Genomic DNA, 19,985 nt, shown 5'->3' with positions numbered 1-19,985 from the left:
CCAGCCTACGCCTTGCCACATCAACTCCAGATTCGAGCTGCGTATGCAACCTACACCACAGCTTACAGCAATGCCCACTGAGCAAGGCCAGGGATTGAACCCACATCTTTATGGATACTAGTTGGGTTAACCCACTGAGCCACAATAGGAACTCCAAAAAAATTCTTTTCTGTCAACTGTACTTGCCTGCTGAAGTTGACGAATTTCATCATTCAGTGCATCTACTCTCTTCTGATCTTCCAGACTAAGTTGAGAAAGCAAATCAGTTCCCAGTTCTGCTTTCAATGATTCTCTGGTGGACTCCATAGCATGCAAACTGGCCTCCAAACTTTGTAAGCTACGTTGCTATATGACAGATTATCCATTTATTAATAAAGGTATCCGTGCATCATTTATGATAGTGAAAATTTGAATCAGTCTATATTTGATATTAAAGTGAGGTTAAGAATCATATCAATTAAATATTAGGTATCCATTAAGTTTTATAATTAGAACTACTAACAAGAAAAATATGTGATACTATGTAGGATATGTGGAACACATCATATTCTGTGGTCAAACTATATAAAAATCTTTATGAACATTCATAAGAACAAAAAGAAGTTACTAGAATGTTAGGGTGGCATAACTGATAAATATTTTATAAACTTTGTTTTAGTACTATTTATGTAATAAATTAACAGTTTTTGTTAAAACTGCTTCATGTTTATGAAACCAATATGTATTATCTTTTGTAATGGCAGTAGTAGTTTACTTTCTACTCATTTTAACACAATCTGGACAGGATGTAATCAAATATCCAAATAAATCCATAAATGGTACTTTACAAAAATTATTACTGGCTGACTCTACTACTATCAGACACTACTATATTATACTATCAGACACTACTATATTATTACTATCAGACACTACTAATTATGCCATAGCTCAAAATGCCCATTTAATGAAGTTGGAAAGTCTGGAACACAATTTGTTATATAACCTATATAACATGTGGTCCACCCAATATTTATTATTAAAACAAATCATTAAAAAAGCATACTTACGAACCTTGGGCATAAAGGTTTTCTCTGACTGCTGCCTCTTCTCTTTTAGCATCTTCATTTCTGATAATATGCTATCTCTAGATGCTTTAAATTTCCTTTGCTGGGTCTCTATCTGCTGCATTTGGTTCATCAGCTGATCAATTTCATTATTAATCCATATACAAGGCTAAGGAAAATTCTCTTCAGTGCCTATTAACATAACATTGTGTATCCCCTTCCTTTTCTTTACCCCTAAAGAAAAGCTATTACCAAAAATTTATGGACTATAACAAGGCTTAATTAAATACTACACTAAATGTGTTTAGTTACAAAAGAAGCTTAAAACATCTGATGTCCCCACTTCTCTCTCAAAACAACATACATACTATTTTACTAAGTGCTATAAAAAAATCTTGGGAAGCCTAAATGAAGCAAAATGAAATATACCTACAGGAGTTCCCGTTGTGGCGCAGTGGTTAACGAATCCGACTAGGAACCATGAGGTTGCGGGTTCGATCCCTGCCCTTGCTCAGTGGGTTAACGATCCGGCGTTGCCGTGAGCTGTGGTGTAGATTGCAGACGCGGCTCGGATCCCACGTTGCTGTGGCTCTGGCGTAGGATGGCAGCTACAGCTCCGATTGGACCCCTAGCCTGGGAACCTCCATATGCCATGGGAGCAGCCCAAGAAATGGCAAAAAGACAAAACACACACACACACACACACACACACACGAAAATGGCATTGGAAATATACCTCCATATTTTCATTCAATGAACATTTACTATATAACCTTATGCTTAAAGCACTATATATGGGAGTTACGTATGAAGGTCTTGCCCAACGTAGAATAACTGCACCTAGTTAGATTATCAAATACAGGAAGGCAGCTGGTGCATGCTATCAATACCTTTCTTTTTCTTAGTCTTTCCCCATGCTTTCTTTGTGCTCACATCTTGCCAACTTTGGGCAGTTCTCAAAGTATACTATGCATAAGTATACTATACATAAGTCAAACCTAAGATGTCTCTTTACATTTTTCTCTGTGCTTTTGCTGCAACTTATGGCAAAGAAGCTATAAACTCATTTTCTTGGCCATGCCTATGGCATGTGGAAGGGATCATGGACCAGGGATAAAACCCCATGCCACACCAGTGACCCAACCTCCTTGCAGTGATAATGCCAGATCCTTAACCCACTGCACCACAAGAGAACTCCTAGACTCCCATTTTTTTTTCCTTTTTAGGGCCACATATAATGGCATATGGCAATTCCCAGGCTAGGGGATGAATCAAAGCTGCAGATGCTGATCTATGCCACAGCCACAGCAACAACAGATCTGAGCAAAATCTGTGACCTATGCTGCACTCTGCAGCAACGCTGGATTCTTACCCGCTGAATGAGGCCAGGGATTGACTGCACCTTCATGGATACTAGTAGGGTTCTTAACCTGCTGCTGAGCCATTACAGGAACTTTACATTCTTATAAAGCCAGTCTCAATAAAGAATATCCTAATGAAACAGTAAAACTGATTATTTTCACTGCGTAAATACCTGCATTTTAAATATTGTGTGACAAAATGCAAAAAATACATAAAGTACGTTTGCCTTATACCATGGTTGTTTTAAGAAAATGCACATGCACAACTGTGCTGTGAGCCAAAACCGGTCAGTCTTCACAGAACACCGTTTTTATTTGAAAAAACTGAGACAACTATGGTTACTGAGACTTGGATTTTGATGGCCATTTCCTCCACTAATACCCAATGTGAGCCAAATGATCTCAAGATAATAAAATCTAATGAACATTTTTCAACCCTTATATACTTAACTTCTATGTAGTATGTGGCATTCCTGACACTGCTCTTCAGTCTTCCACTGAAATACTATCCTGGTTTTCTGACTGACCAATCCTCCTAAGGTTCCTCTATAACCTTAAATTTTAGCATACCTCAGGTTCTTTTCTCTTAGAAGTAGGCTCACTGCTATTAGCTATTTAACAGTTAAGCCAAGGATGTCCAAATAGTTTTTTGTTTTCTCCCTATCTTAGGTTAAAGAGACATATAGCATAAGCTTCTGTGCTTAAATAAAAGTCAAAGACATGGGATATTTTTCCCCACTGTATATGAGAAAACACATCTAACATGCAAAAGATTCTATATTCCAACCAAAATGCAGTCCTTTCTTTACATCAGAACAAGATAAAAAGATATTTTCAATATTTCTGCGCAGGTTTTCATTGAGCTTTGCTTCAAGTTCACCTAGTTCTTCTTCTGCTTTTCTAACATCTTTTTGTAATTCAAGTCTAGACTTCCTTGTATCATAATAGCCTCCAGTTAAAGCACCCCGATGACTAACTTGGTCACCTAAAAACAAAAGAAAGGTAGTAATTCTGTATAATAACTTCTTTATTCAACAATAAATTAATAATCAAATGACAAATGTAAAGGCTTTACCTATTTAATTAGAATTACTAAGTTAAAAGTTTAAGCCACTTTGGAAAAAATTTTGCTTTCCAATATGAAAAAGTGCATTTAAAAAATACACCTTCTAGGTGAGCTTGAATATCTACCAAAAAGGAAAGAAGTGCTGAAGACTAATAGGAACAAGTCAACACGACACAAGCCCTAGCTTAGAATTCCTACTGGCCATACTTGGGAAAATTTAAAAATCAGAAATAATAATGGCAATGTGTGAATACACTGAATAAAAATTAAAAATCCACAAATCACAATGATACATTAAAAAAAGGACAGTGCTCTTCTTTACATAATAGTGAAAGCAATCATGGAATTTAAGAATCACCACTTTGAAACCCTCAATGTATTAACCGAGTCAGGCAAGGGTCACCAAAGGATGCTAAACCATTGGTAAAAAAAGTTTTTGAAAAACCTAATATTCATGTATTCTCAAAGGATAATCTCACATATCACTTACTGATTACAAAGGGGAAAAAGCTTCTTTACAACCAAGATTTGCTAGTAGGCACCTGTGACAGTGCACACCTTGTGTTCACAATAGGAAGTACACATCACTCATTTCAAGAATGCTTATCCTAAACCTAATGAATCGGAATAAGACAAATCCAGAAAACAAGACTTTCTTCAAGAAAGTCAATTTCTAAGGGTGGGAAGGAAGGAATAGGAGGAATTGTCCTGTACTGAAACTGAAAGAATCTAAAGAGAAAGTATTCCATGCATCCTTGTTGGATCCTAGACAGAAAAACATTTTAGGACAATTAAGAAAACTTGAATGTATTTTTTAAATGATGTAATTGGATTAATATTAAATTTCTTAGCTATAACAATGATCTATGACTATAAAGGAGAATGTCCTTATTCTTAGGAGACACATGCTTAACTTTTAGAGATGAAGTTTCACAATTTTTATGACTTATTCTCAGATGGTTCAAAACAACAAAAACTTCTAAACATATAGAGGTAAAGCTTCTTTCATTAACAAACTACAAAGAGAAGGAAAATACAGAAAACGAAGGTGAACGAACCAATATACCAGAGGTTTTTAACCCAAATTCTGATAAAATTTAGGAGAACCATTGCTAAATCTCATGTTTTTTTCCCTTTCTTTTCCTTTTAAGGGCCACATCTGCGGCATATGGAAGTTCCCAGGCTAGGGGATGAATTGGAGCTAAGCTGCTGGCCTACGCCAGAGCCATGGCACTGCCAGATCTAAGCCTTGCCTGCAACCTACACCACAGCTCATGGCAACGCCAGATCCTTAACCCACTGTGAGAGGCCAGGGATTGAACCTGATCCTCATGGATACTAGTTGTATTTGTTTCCACTGAGCCACAAGGGGAACTCCAAAATTTTTGAATACCTTAAAGAATAAATTACTAACATATTTTAAAAAATAGCAATGCCAATGTAACTGGTGTCTTTTGTAATCCAAAGCTATTTTATATACTCAAAAATATTTTGAAAAGGGTCCATAGGCTTCACCAAAAACCAAAAAGAGTTCATGGTACAAAAAAGATTAAGAAACCTTACTAGAGAGTAAATGATTATACTTGAATAAATTTGGATAAACCAACTATATTAAAAATGAGAAATAAATGGACATGAATTTCAAACACTCTTAAAACTAAAATGGAATCTATTTACTCAAAGTTAAGAATTATTACAAACCTTCCAGGGTAATGCAGTCCATTGTGAAAGCACGGGCCAACTGGGTTGAAACCTCCATACTACGACAAATAAGTGTTTTTCCAAACACATGTTTGAAAGCCTTGTCAAATCTGGGATTGTACCTCAATTTACTTATCATAGGAATAGCATCCTGAAAAATGAATATTTTGTTAACAAAGAGACCATAACACAATTAAAATGTCTTAGCAGAATTATGAATAACATCTTTATGAAATACAAATAAACACAAATGTCTTCATACTTTTATATTAATGTTTCCATACGATTGTTTTTTACACTGAAAATGTTAGAAAAATCACTCTATTGAAAAATCTTAGAAATTGTGCTCACGTAAATCATCCAGGTTTTCAATACTAGAACACAGTGATAAAGACCTTAGTGGCTCTGGAGCCAGACTGCTCAAGTTCAAATCCCAGTTCTGCCACTCAGATGTGTGCTCTGGACAAACTACTTAACTTTTCTATATAACAGTTATTTTATTTACAAAACTGTAATAAAAATACTACCTTAATGACAACGTTAAGACAAGGTGAGTTACGGAGTTCTCATTGTGGCTCAGAAGTGAACCCGACTAGTATCCATAAGGATGTGGGTTCAATCCCTGGCCCCACTCAGTGGGTTAAGGATCCAGTGTTGCCATGACCTTGAGTATAGGTCACAGACACAGGTAAGGTCTGGCATTGCTGTGGCTGTGATGTAGGCTGGCAGCTGTAGCTCCGATTAAACCCCTAGCCTGGGAACTTCCATATGCTGCACCTGTGCTTCCCCCCACACACACCAAAAAAGACTAGGTGAGTTATATACGTGAAACTCTTAGGATAGCACCTGTCAAATAGAAGGGCTAAATGTAAACTACTAGTGTTTCCTCAAAATATTTTCATTTTATTTTTATCTAAGTTGGATATTCAGAAAAATAACTTTTCAAATAAAATTTTTCCCCTCTCTCCTAAACTGTCAGACAGAATTCAAAATTAGGAAATACATTCTACATACAGAAAAATACCATAAATATGTTAAGCCTAAATTAGTAATTACAAAGTGAACACCAATATAGCCACCATGTACGACAAGAAAGAAAATACACCCAGAAGCCATGTGTGTAGCTCTTTCCTAATCACAGTGGTTACTTCTAATGGTTACCTGCTAGAGGTGACCACTATTATAACTTCTGTGGTAATCGCGTCCTTGTGCTTTCTTGTTCTATCATACTAAGTTTACTTTTTAGTAAAAAGGGAATCATACTACATGCATTCTTTTGTGTCTTGCTTTATTCACATATCACATATGACTCAATTTATCCTAAAACTTCAAAGACAATTTATAGATTTAAAAGGAAAAAAAAGTCAACCAATTAAACAGCTTATAAGACTCTCACTGTTCCTTTTAAATTGTAGATCATTCTCATAGGATTTTAGCTTTAACCTTAAAAAATAGTGAGAGTTGCTACTACTATCAACATTTTGAAGCCAAACACCTAAAAGCAATTACATTTATTCAAGAATGATATCTAAGGGAATATTTTTAATTGAAGTATAGTTAATTTACAAGGTTGACTTGTACAGGGAATATTTTTAATCTGTTTAAAAAGTATAGCCGCTAATATCAAAAGCAACATTATGCTTTCAGACTCTATCATCTTGCTAGACACTTCTAACTTTAAACGATTTGAAAAAGTATATTCGGAAAACCTTAATATATTCACTTTAAATGACAGTTCCTCAGGAAATTCTTTTCCAACTATTTAATCTTAACTTTAAGATACACTCTCAACATATCCTGTACTTAATATATTTTAACAGTTTCTGCTTTTTAAAATGGCTTGTTTTATGTCTTGGCTGGGACCTCTATCTCTATCTCCCTTCCCTTCTTCACCCAGCACTGACTATGCTCTACCGTAAGAAAGGCCTATTTATCTCACAGACCATGCGAATCCCAATGTATAGTGCCCATGCACTAGCATGTGCTAAACACAAGAAAAAACTTACTGAAAGAAAGGTAGACTTTAACACACATCAACTCACATTGGTTTCAGGATAGGCAGTATCCCTGACATCTAACTTGTTAAGAGGCAGAAAAGTAACCTCTCCAGGAAGGTTCATTTTATTAAACTCCATCAAAATCTTCGTGCTGACTTCATCTGAATCAACAATGTGATAAAATAACCTACATGTAAACAGAACAACACGTCTAAAGTGCTGTAAACATTTAAGCAAACAATTTACTTTTTTTCTATGCAACCTTATTTGTATGGGGGAGAGCAAATCCAATCGAGAGTGAAAAAGTACAAAAAGGGGAAATTTTAGCTTTTACAGTTAGAAACAAAACTTAGCAAGTATATCTTTAATTAAAAAAATGAGTAACTAAGGATACAGGATGATATTGGGAGACATAATGTAGTAAAACTACAAAGAGTTGTTTCTTAGGTTACCCGTATTCCCTCTCTCCTTTAAAAATTCAAAACAACAAAAAAATCTTACCGGTTTCCAGCAGTGACTTCCACACATGTGTAGAAAGCAGGCTCACATTCAAAGTTATTCATCACAATACCATGATAGCCATTCTGAACATGCTGGTTTATTCCTTTTCGACGAAAGTGGTCTAGTACTTTGTTGATGCTGTCTATTCCATTTAAAATGGCCTATTTAGAAGTGAAAAATATTAAAATATTGCCAATGGTACTTCTGCTGGTAAGAACTCATTACTCTATACACTAAAAAATATACTAGATTAAACACTCTCTCCAACAACAACAGGTCACTCCCTTGAAATATGCCAACTACGTGCAATATCTCATATGTTCTGACATTCGCATTAAAAATGGACTCTATCTAAAAGTGAAAAGTGCTATCTTTACTAGCAAGTGTACTTAAATAATACCCATGGTTTCATAAGACAAGTAAGCAGTCTTCTCTTCAAAGCTAATATATTCTTGTCCAATAACTGACTCAATGAAAGCTAATACATTCTTGTCCAATAACTGACTCAATGAAAACTAAGGTAATGAAAAGAACCTGCTAACCTTTCCTGTTGCCGCTCTAAGAAGTTGCTGTTTCTTTTCTAGATCTTCTCTTTTAGCAGCAAGTGCTTGCTGTTCTGCATTCTCCTCTCGCCACAAGTAACTAATAAATAAAAATTAGACTGTCTTTAATTTTAAAAGCATTAAGACAATGCACCAAAAGTATACAATTTTGAGTAGGTACTGAAATTAAATTTTAATAATTTATAACTTAAATACCACTTAACAGCCAGTAACAAGCATTACTCAAAAAAAATATTAAAGAAGGGGAGTTCCCGTCGTGGCGCAGTGGTTAACGAATCCGACTAGGAACCATGAGGTTGTGGGTTCGGTCCCTGCCCTTGCTCAGTGGGTTAACAATCCGACATTGCCGTGAGCTGTGGTGTAGGTTGCAGACGCGGCTCGGATCCCGAGTTGCTGTGGCTCTGGCGTAGGCTGGTGGCTACAGCTCCGATTGGACCCCTAGCCTGGGAACCCCCATATGCCATGGGAGCGGCCCAAGAAATAGCAACAACAACAACAACAACAACAAAAAGACAAAATAAATAAATAAATAAATAAAAATAAAGAAGGAGTTCCCATCATAGCTCAGTGGAAATGAATCCAACTAGGAACCATGAGGTTGTGGGTTTGATTCGGGGCCTCACTCAGTGGGTTAAGGATCTGGCGTTGCTGTGAGCTATGGCGCAGGTCGCAGACAAGGCTCGGATCCCAACTGCTGTGGCTGTGGCGTAGGCCGGCAGCTGTAGCTCCAATTAGACCCCTAGCCTGGGAACCTCCATATGCCATGAGTGTGGCCCTAAAGAGACAAAAAAAAATAAATAAATAAAGAATATTTTAGTCTATACTAACTTTCTTTCACTTTGTAATTCATCTTTCTTATTTTTTACTTCATAGTATTTTCTGTCCAGTTCTTCTACTCGAGCTTTGACTTCATTAAGATCCTGATCAAGTTTCTATGAAAATAAAAACAACTCAAATTTAAAATCCACCTTCATACAAAGTAATCCATAGTGACAGAAAGCAGATCAGTTATTACCAGAGGATGGGGGAGGACAGGAAAGAAGCAAGGGAGATATTACCAAGGGGAACAGGAATTATTTGGGAGTGACGAAAAGTTTATATTAATTGTGGCAATGGCTTAACAGGCATATAAATGAATAAACACAATTAATTTGTTCACCACTACTAACTTTGACCTTACTACTTCTCTAACACATAACTCTAAAAGAAGGAAACACACATTAATAAATTCTCAAAACACTGTAGTGCATACTTTTCATACTGCCCCCTTTCCACACATACACAAGAACCCAGGAGACTTAGGAATACACTAAAACGCAAAAGGCTGCTTTGCACAATGTAATCAGCACTGTAATGTCATCTCTACCTACCATAAAGAGCAGAGTTCACCTTCACAATTGGCCATTTTGATACGCTAAACTATGACTGAAATATTGAAAATAACTTCAAACAGGAATGAATAAAACCTCTCACTGGAAAAATGTGTGTATGTTAATAGATAACAAGGTCAAGCCACGAAGTCAAGGAAAGACAGGAAATGGTCCAGATTAAGGGTACTAACAGAAACATGACAAATGCAATATATCATCTTAGATTGAATGTTGAATTCTGTTCTCGTCCACCTTTAAGAACTGAATTTAACATGTGTGGCTCCTGGAGTTCCTGTCATGGCGCAGCAAAAAACGAATCCAACTAGGAACCACGAGGTTTGAGGGTTCGATCCCTGGCCTTGCTCAGTGGGTTAAGGATCTGGAGTTGCTGTGAGGTGCGGTGTAGGTCACAGACATGGCTGGGATCTGGCATTGCTGTGGCTCTGGTGAAGGCCGGCAGCAACAGCTTCGATTAGACTGCTAGCTGGGAACCTCTATATGCCGTAGGTACGGCCCTAAAAAGACAAAAAGACAAAAACCCAAACGTGTGACTCCTAACAAGAAAGTCCTCCAGGAACTTGAATCACTATTTATATTCAAAAGAAATATCTTTGGGGAGTTCTCTGGTAGCCTAGTGGTTAAGGACCTGGCATTGCTGTTGCTGTGGTTTTGGTTCAGTCCCTGGTCTGGAAATTCCCACATGCTGCAGGTGCAGTCAAAAGTTAAAACAAACAAACATCTTTGGCCTCAACCTTAAAAGACTGGTACACATCTTGGTGGAAGATGTTGATAGGGAGGCAATCTATGCATGTATGAGGGCAGGAGACATAATGGAAATCTCTTAGCCTTCCTCTCAAGTTTGCTGTGAACCTTGATCTAAAAAAAATTGTCTACAATGGCTCAGCATAAACAAACCTGACTAGTATCCATGAGGATGTGGGTTTGATCCGTGGTCCTGCTCAGTGGGTTAAGGATATGGCATGGCTGTGAGCTGTGGTGTAGTCACAGACAGGGCTCAGATCTCCAGCTGCTGTAGCTGTGGTGTAGGCTGGCAGCTGCAGCTCCAATTTGACCCCTAGCCTGGGAACTTCCATATGCTGCAGGTGTGGCCATTAAGAAAAAAAAAAAAAAAAGACTAAAAAATATATATTTGGGAGTTGCCATTGTGGCTCAGCAGAAACAAATATGACTAGTAACCATGAGGATGCAAGTTCAATCCCTGGTCTTGCTCAGTGGGTTAAGGATCTGATGTTGCTGTGGTACAGGCTGGTGGCTACATAAACATACATTTATCTATTTAAAAAGAAACACTTGATATTTGTTTATATATGTAAACAATACAAACATTATATATAAAATATTTAAGTATATACATTTAATATTTTATGCTTTCACTGGCTTTTTGGATAAACCAAGCATGCCAACTGGTGCAGATCTCATGGGTTAAGAAGCGTCTCCCTGAGTATGTATGAATACATTCTCCTCACCCTAAATCTGTCCTACAGACTCCCTTCTCATCACTTCAGTCACCCTCCAACCACCTATATACACCACATATACCAATTAAGAAAGCATTTTTTGGAGTTCTTTTAAGGTGCAGTGGGTTAAGGATCCGGCATTGTCACTGCAGCGGCTTGGGTCATTACTGTGGCAAAGCTTTGATCCCTGACCTGGGAACTTTTACAGGCCGAGGGCATGGCAAAACAAAACGAAACAAAACGTTTTTTTTACCTTTCTCATTTTAAATAATGTAAAATCTTTCTCTGAAAGTGATCTCATCTTCTACTTCAATTTTTAAGGAAATGCTAAACATGCATAGTAAATGTTTAATTCATTTAGAAAATATTATAAAATCACCAATGCTTTAACAACAACAAAAAATACACATTCTGCAGTAAGCTATTAAATAGACAGAAAATTACATTAGAATATAAAAATGGAAAAATTCTGGGAGTTCTTGTGTGGCTCATCAGATCAAGGATCCGGCACTGCTGCTGCAGTGGCTCAGGTCAATGTTCTGGCTTGGGATTGATCCCTGGCCCAGGAACTTCTGCATGCTGAGGGAGCAGCAAAAACTACCACCACCACCCACCCCCCCAAAAAAAGGAAAATTTTTAAGTTACTATAAAGTCGTATTTTGGACTTATATGATATCACATTAAAGTTAAGGGCAGAGGGGAGAGCCCATCGTGGCTCAGAGGAAACAAATATGATTAGCATCCAGGAGGACACAGGTTCAGATCCAGCGTTGCTGTGAGCTGTGGTGTAGGTCACAGAAATGTCTTGGATCTGACGCTGTTGGGCCTGCAGCGTAGGCCGGTGGCTACAGCTTCAATTTGACCCCTAGCCTGGGAACCTCCATGTGCCGTGGGTGCGGCCCTAAAAAGACGAAAAATAATAATAATAAAGCTGAGTGCAGAGGAGTTCCTGTCATGGCTCAGCGGTAATGAATTGGACTAGCATCCATGACCACAGGTTTGATCCCTGGCCTTGATCAGATTGAGGATCCAGCACTGCTATGAGCTATGGTGTGTGTAGGCTGCAGACGTGGCTCAGATCTCGAGTTGCTGTGGCGTAGGCCAGCAGCTACAGCTCTGATTTGACCTATAGCCTGGGAACTTCCATAAGCCATGGGTGCAACCCTAAAAAACAAAAAAAAAAAAAGTTAAGGGTATAGTCCAAGTACACACTACAATTCATAAAAATACTTTAAAAAAATATATTCGATTTTTTTTTTTTTGGTCTTTTTGCTATTTCTTAGGCCGCTCCCACGGCATATGGAGGTTCCCAGGCTAGGGGTCCAATCGAAGCTGTAGCCACCAGCCTATGCCAGAGCCACAGCAACGCGGGATCCGAGCCACGTCTGCAACCTATACCACAGCTCATGGCAACGCTGGATCCTTCACCCACTGAGCAAGGCCAGGGGTTGAACTCACAACCTCATGGTTCCTAGTTGGATTCGTTAACCACTGCGCCACGACGGGAACTCCTGTTTTTTTTTGTTTGTTTGTTTGTTTTTTTGGACAATCTTTGACATGGAAAAAATATTCTTAAAAAATTCTTCAAAAAAGAGAACTACTGTATATATAATACTAAATTGTACTGGTCTTATCTAAGTATGTACCTGTCTTGCATATTTCAAGAGTACCATGTAAACTATTCAAAAATAAAGAAATAAAGCTGCACATGTTCACGCCCTTCTGAAAGACTTCACAAAGCAGCCATAAAAATTCTTACATTATACTGCTCCAGATTTTTCTCTTTATTTGCCTCAGTGTCCTCCAAATCCTTATGTATAGCAGCAATTTGTCTTTTCTTGTCATTAATAGCCTGATCTAAAGACTTGAGTTCTTTTTTAATCCACTTATCCCTTTCTTCTTTTGATGTAAACTGGCTTCCTCGACCTTGCTTTGCATAAAGGTCCGTTCTTTCCTGGGTAGCTTGGGCCAATCTACACAAGACACAAGAGAATGGATTGAAAAAGAGAACAGGAAATAACCAAAGTTATTGCAATCAATACCTCATGAGTACACAGAGACAGTAACCATTTAAAAATTACACACGAAAAGGAATTAGGCATAAAAAGCAACTGTTATCTAGCAGAGGTCCTTGGACTAGTTCTCTACAACATTAATTTAACTTGAAAGTCACAGTTAATGACAAGTAAAATAGCCCATCTCCAAAGGATTTAAGGTCATTCTAGGTCTCAATTAGTAAATCTCAACAGTTCTAGTACCCCATATCTCAGGAATTTTCAAAAATGCTCCAACTATTTAACTATATAAACATTTTCAACTCCCTACAAGAGAAGACTATGAAGGTTAAAAGGCAAGAAAAAGAGAAAATACAACATACAGAACAAATATTAACACCCAGATAACATAACTTTGTAAAACAGTAAGAAAAAAAAAAGGGGGGGGGGGGAAGGGCAACGGATATAAAAAAGCGATTCATTAAAATGAATATAAGTGGCATAAAAACATGATAATGTACTAAGTTATGAAATCAGTACTGGCAAGTCCATACTATGGATAGATTCTAAAATATCTTGATGTTAAAACATCAAGTATGAAAAGAAAGTGGAAGAATGAACATCCAGCAAGACATAATTTGTGTAAAAAAATAACAGTCATCATGCATGTTTTTAAAACCCCAACAACATTTAGGTATGCTACCTTAGTCAAGCTACAAAACCTCCAAGAGCCTCAAGTTTGTCAAATTTATAGTGGGGATAATGCGGATCTCCTAGGGCCTCTGAGTAGGAAAAAAATGTAGGCAATATGAATATAACAATACTTGGCCCACAGCTGTTGTTTAACATTAGCTGTTAGTTCAAAATGGGCATTATACTTTTGCCGCCCTTAATTACTATACCTTCTTAACCCAGAGCTATTTAAGGTTCTAAAGAGGAACCATGTAGAAAGTTAGAATTGTTGTTGGAAAAAAAAACCCAGACCTGGCAATTCCTCGCTCTTCTTTTTCTTTTACACTGTTGAATTTAGGTTCTGTTTCTGCCAGTTCTTTCTGTTTTTCTTCTATTTTTTCAAGCAGCTTCTGCCTTTCTTTTAATAAGCGTTTCTGTAAATAAAGCAAGATTAAAAATGCAAACTGCTTAAAAACTTTTGCTTAATTTAGAAGTCTAGCATAAAATATTTTCTCATGAAAAAAATTTATGAGAAAACTGATCCTGCAACACATAGCTAATTTTAAAACATTAATAAAGACAGTACTGAGTTGCAACTTGAATGTAAATTATTTTAATGCACCAAATCTTTCACAAAAATTCAAGCATGCACCCCTGTCACAGAAAGGACTGTCCTCTGCAGTTTCCACTCACCTGAACTTTCAGGTCTTTCATTTTTAGCATTTTAACTTACCCTCTGTTCACTATTGCCTGCTAATTCATCTTGTAAATCCTTGGCTTTAAGCTCCAACTTAGTCCTCTGCTTAATTTGTTCTTGTCTTTCAGCGCTGAGCTGCTCCTTTTCTTCTTTCATAGCTGAAATTTTTGTTTTCAGTTCTCTAACTTGGCGTTCAATATCCTATTCAAAAAGTATCAAATAGAAATGAGCCAGACAACTAGAAATACAATAGCAAAATCAGGACACCATTAACGTGTCTCTTCTCTTTCATTTAAACTTTCAGTACTACTAAGTCTTTTCAATACTCAACCCCAGTGACACACTTGAAGTTACCATTCCATAATTCTGGTACGTAATGTTTACTGAAGTCTAACATAACACTGTAAACCAACTATACTTCAATTAAAAAAAAAAAAAAAAAACCCAAACCTTTACTGTAGTCAAAAATGTGCATTAACCTAAGCCTAGTTTACAACCTTACCTCCATTTTATCTCTTGCATCCTGTTGGGCATCTCTCAATTGTCTGGATTTTTCCCCACTCGTCTCTCGTTTAGCAGAAAGCTGGAAAAAAAAACCACAAAACCAAGCTACGTTTTCTAACCTATTTTGTATTTGTTCAATATTTTATAACATCTAGCAAATTTTTAAAAGTATCTGTTAAAATAACCATTTGCTTAAAATTTTTTCCAAAAATAATTTTAGTGATTTTAAATAGAAAACACCTGTAGTTTTCAGCATTATCTTAAACAGATTTTTGTACAAAGTATCAGTTAATACTAATTACAAAACACACTTTAAAAAGCCAGGAAAGGAGTTCCCGTTGTGGCACAGTGGAAACGAATCTGACCAGGAACCATGAGGTTGCAGGTTCGATCCCTGGCCTGCCTCAGTGGGTTAAGGATCTAGCGTTGCTGTGAGCTGTGGTGTAGGTTGCAGCTGTAGCTCTGATTTGACCCCTAGCCTGGGAACCTCCATATGCTGTTGGTGCAGCCCTAAAAAGCAAAAAGAGAAGGAAAAAAAAAAGCCAAGGGGAAAAAAAAAAACTCATGAAACTTTAAAGCTGAATTCCTCTCATCCTGGTCTGCCTGCCACCACCTGTAGTATTTCAGATACAACTACAGAAAGGACCGTGTGGGTCCAGGCATCTCCTTGGAGTAAGCTGAAAGAGAAAAGTCGCTGAGTAATGAATTCAGTAAGAGGTTTAAAAATTTTGAAGTATGTATTTTAAAATAATTGCAAGGTATACATGTAGTATGAGTTTAACATATTCACAAAAATAAAATTAATGTGAAGTGGCAAAGATTAAGTATTTTACCTCATCAAGTTTAGCACGAGTCTCATTAAGTTCCTGATTGTAAATGGTATATTCCAGGGCTCGTCTCATTTTATCCCACTTCTGATACTGAGCTAGTTCTTCCTTTTCTTCCTCTAAGGTATGTAATCTCTCTTCAATGTATTTTAACAACTCATTGATTTTTTCCCGTTTGCCCTCTTAAAATAAAATGAGACATGGAATTGAATAAAACTTTTATTAAATAAGAATTCTTAAATATACCATGAGTTAATCTTAAGAACTATAGCATTATTTAATATTAGGTGGTAACCAAACCAAAGATACTAAAATGACAATTACAATGCTTTATGGTGAAAAGCATCAGAGAAACTTACACATGACGACACTGATTCTTATATTACATGTAGCAAAGGCCTTCCTCTTCACCCACATTTCTGGCCACCTTCAGCATTTGGAATTCCTGGGCAGGGATCAGATCCCAGGTGCAGTCGCAACTGAAGCCAGAGGTGCAGTTACAGCAGATCCTTAACCCACTGTGCCAGGCCAGGGATCAAACCTGTGTCCCAGTGCTCCCAAGATGCCACTGATCCCACTGCACCAGTGGGAACTCCTAGGCTTCCTTTAAAAACCAGTGTGCCTTCCCACAACATTAAAAAACAAAAATAAAAGCTACCTAACATTTCTGATTCTCAATTTTTGTAAAAGCATGATCGATAGCTGATATACTGATAAACTGAATACCTACTATATTCTAATCATAGTGCTACTTTAATCCTCTACTCACCACCATAAACTATAAAAAAAGAATTTCAGACTGGGCAGCTTTGGACCAGGGAAGCAAGTCTAAAATCACAATATCGGGTAATCTTAGACAGATTTTGAGCCCAGGGCTGACTCTAAGCCATGAGAGGACACAGCAGTTGAAAAACAAAGTAGGGTTCCCATAATAAATGTAGTAAGAAGATTTAAGTTCATTATTTCACATTTACTTGCTCCTGAACAACTTAAAACTTGATGTCGACTGCTATTCTAACAAATCTGGGGCAGGGGGAGGAATACATCCAAATTTCTTATTCTAACAATGAGGAGGATGCTAGAGGCACAAAATAATTGACTTACAGGGGCACTTATTATCTCACAGTAACAATTCTTTATTCAAAGAGAGAAATTACTGGAAGTCTCAAACCTTAAACTGCCTGAAACTAAGTTTTCACTCCATTCAGTACATAGGCAAATTATCATATAGTAAACTCCTAAGAATAGACAGCTCCTGAGAATCATAACACAAAGAAAATGTAATTCACAACAAAAAGGATACATAAGGTAGAATCACATTTATTTTACCTGTTTCCTTCATTAAAGAGATGCTTTCTTCTTTTCGTTCATCATATACTCTAGTACCAGCTACTTCTCTTAATAGTTTTAGTCTCTGAGAATCTGGTGCTGTTGCCATCTGGTTGATCTACAAGTTTTAGAAAAATAATTATTACAGAGCTACAGACTGCTCTTCATGAACTCTACCTTGGAAGTATTCACATGTTAAGCTTTAAGTATGAGTTTGAGCTGGGAAACAATGACTAGAGAAGGTCTTGCACTCAAGGAACCTACATTCTAAGTGGGGGGAAAAAACATGGTAATGCATACCATTACAGTATAACTGCTATAAAGAAAACAAACCCAGAATAAAGAAATACGGCATAAAGAGTTGGGATGATGGCAATACTCTTGGCAGAAGTAGTCGTAGACAACTTATATGAAATAAGAGCAAAAATTGAAACAATGTAGACCTATGTTGCATATGCCCAAGAAAACTCTTTTATTTTTATTTATTTTTTTTTTTTTGCTATTTCTTTGGGCCGCTCCCGCAGCATATGGAGGTTCCCAGGATAGGGTCTAATCAGAGCTAGAGCTGCCGGCCTACGCCAGAGCCACAGCAACGCGGGATCCGAGCCGCGTCTGCAACCTACACCACAGCTCACGGCAATGCCGGATCGTTAACCCACTGAGCAAGGGCAGGGACCAAACCTGCAACCTCATGGTTCCTAGTCGGATTCCTTAACCACTGCACCACGACGGGAACTCCAAAGACTCTCCTTTTAAAGGAATTCTCTTAAGTCTTTTCAAAATCTTGCTCTTAAAGTGAAACACCATACTCTCCCTAATCACTTCTTCTGAATGCTAACTTTCCAACACATAATCTAAAAAAGTCTCCAACATAAAATAAAAAGTGGACATCTTAAAAGGATTTTCCCCTAGTCCAAAACAGCATAGTAGTAAACTATAGAGATACTGTAGGGTATGTTCTAAGCAAAAAAAATTATCTTAGATATAGTTAAAATACATGAGAAAACAGGTCAGCTAAAGTATTTAACTCCTAAAAACTATCAAGAATATAATTTGTTACTAAAGGAAAATACTATGTAGCATTATCATAGATTTCTGGTAATGTAAGTTTTCTAGCATTTTAATTCTGTGATATACTAACAGTGTATTAATTTCAGAAAGTAACTTTTAAAACAAAAAAAAAAATTTTTTTTGGAGTTTCCATTATGATGCAGCAGAAACGAATCCATCTAGGAAGCATGAGGTTGCAGGTTCGATCCCTGGCCTCGCTCAGTGGGTTAAGGATCTGGCATTGCCAAGGATTTGGTGTGGTAAAAGTCGCAGATGTGGCTTGGATCCTGCATTGCTGTGGCTCTGGTGAAGGCTGCATCTGTAGCTCTGATTAGACCCCTAGCCTGGGAACTTCCATAAGCCATGGGTGCAGCCCTAAAAAGCAAAAAAAAAAAATTTAATAAAAAAAAAATTTTTTTTAATGGCTGCACCCGCAGCATACATAAACTCCTGGGCCAAGGATTAAATTCCAGCCAAAGCTGAGACCTACACCACAAAGGATCCTTTAACCTGCACTGCACCAGGTCTGGGATTGAACCTATGCCTCCACAGAGACCCAAGCCCTTGCAGTCAGATTCTTAACCACTGTACCACAGCAGGAACTCCAGAAAGTAACTTTTTTCAAATGCGATTTCTATAAAGTTTCTACAATATTCTTAAATATGATTGTGACTTCTATACCAAAAATATCTTCCAGTATAGTATACCTCAGTAAGTGATATAGATCACAAGAAAACAAGATCCACTTAAACAGTTCTGCTGAAATACTTTCATCCCACTATGCAATTGATCTATTTTGTAGTTTATGGTCACATAAAAGGTAATACAAACTTCAGTGCAAAATAAATCAATGAAAACAGAAGACAATAAAGTCCATTTTCACTACAACTTAACCACCAGAATTAAATTCATCATTCAATGAATACACTAAGATACATAAATTTTTTTACCTTTCCTTGTTTAACAATATAGTAAGGATTGCTTCGAGAAAAACCAGCACTTTCAAGGAGATTCATCACATCATTTTTCCTGTTGATAAACAATTAAAAATTTTTTTTTTCAAATAAATCCAACAATCAGCAAAAAGAGTACACTAACTCCTGAGTTAAGGGGCATGAGTACAGATGAGTTATCAAACTACTTGCTGTAGCAGCCTCAGAGAATCTTTTTATATTTATGATCTATACATGGATTTGTTGAACATGAGGCAAATAGAGCTCATATATGAAGCAAGTAAAAGAGAATTTTTAACTCTTTTGTCTACAGATTACAAACATAAAGACAAAATGCTTACGTGACCATTTTTTTGTCTAAGAAATACTGATCTTTTTTGGCACCAATAACTCTTCGAAGTGAAACTTCCTCTTTGTCGATCTAAGAAAAAAAAGGTAAAAGCCTAAAGTTAAATCTAATAATGAAAGTGGGAACTTTACAGTTAATAAGGTCATTTTAGAGTTCCTTACTAATAATTTTAATTATTTTGAAATTTCAATTATCACACTAAAAATATGCTATGAATACTCAACTCAATGACAAAGATTTTTTTTTTTTTAAGTTTTGTAGGGCTGTACCGAGGCATATTGGAAGTTCCCAGGCTAGGGGTCAAATTGGAGCTGTAGCTGCTGGACTACACCACAGCCACAGCCACACCAAACCCAAGCCATGTCTCCTCTGGGACCTACACCACAGCTCATGGCAACGCCGGATCCTTAACCCACTGAGCAGAGCCAGGGATCAAATCTGAGTCCTCAGGGATATTAGTCAGATTTGTTACCACTGCGCCATGACAGGAACGCTGACAAAGATATTTTTTCACATAAGTTTGCACA

The 19,985-nt window shown here is 37.1% G+C and overlaps 1 protein-coding gene across 1 annotated transcript in view; it reads right to left on the bottom strand.

Moving 5' to 3' along the window:
* Positions 1-19,985, bottom strand: part of SMC3 (structural maintenance of chromosomes 3) — a 39,580-nt gene that overhangs the window by 6,914 nt on the left and 12,681 nt on the right. The window contains exons 6-21 of the mRNA XM_047760479.1: positions 19,451-19,530; positions 19,107-19,185; positions 17,107-17,224; positions 15,784-15,959; positions 14,949-15,029; positions 14,483-14,647; positions 14,062-14,183; positions 12,843-13,056; positions 9,064-9,167; positions 8,215-8,314; positions 7,673-7,833; positions 7,217-7,358; positions 5,175-5,325; positions 3,240-3,392; positions 1,054-1,205; positions 187-345 (exon numbers count right to left, since the gene is read on the bottom strand). Coding sequence (XP_047616435.1) covers positions 187-345; positions 1,054-1,205; positions 3,240-3,392; positions 5,175-5,325; positions 7,217-7,358; positions 7,673-7,833; positions 8,215-8,314; positions 9,064-9,167; positions 12,843-13,056; positions 14,062-14,183; positions 14,483-14,647; positions 14,949-15,029; positions 15,784-15,959; positions 17,107-17,224; positions 19,107-19,185; positions 19,451-19,530 — 2,157 coding nt within the window. The remainder of the gene's footprint in view (positions 1-186; positions 346-1,053; positions 1,206-3,239; positions 3,393-5,174; positions 5,326-7,216; positions 7,359-7,672; positions 7,834-8,214; positions 8,315-9,063; positions 9,168-12,842; positions 13,057-14,061; positions 14,184-14,482; positions 14,648-14,948; positions 15,030-15,783; positions 15,960-17,106; positions 17,225-19,106; positions 19,186-19,450; positions 19,531-19,985) is intronic.

Source organism: Phacochoerus africanus, chromosome 15 (genome assembly GCF_016906955.1).
Source record: "Phacochoerus africanus isolate WHEZ1 chromosome 15, ROS_Pafr_v1, whole genome shotgun sequence".
NCBI classification, from domain to species: domain Eukaryota; kingdom Metazoa; phylum Chordata; class Mammalia; order Artiodactyla; family Suidae; genus Phacochoerus; species Phacochoerus africanus.
This window is presented reverse-complemented; position numbering and strand designations above follow the sequence as displayed.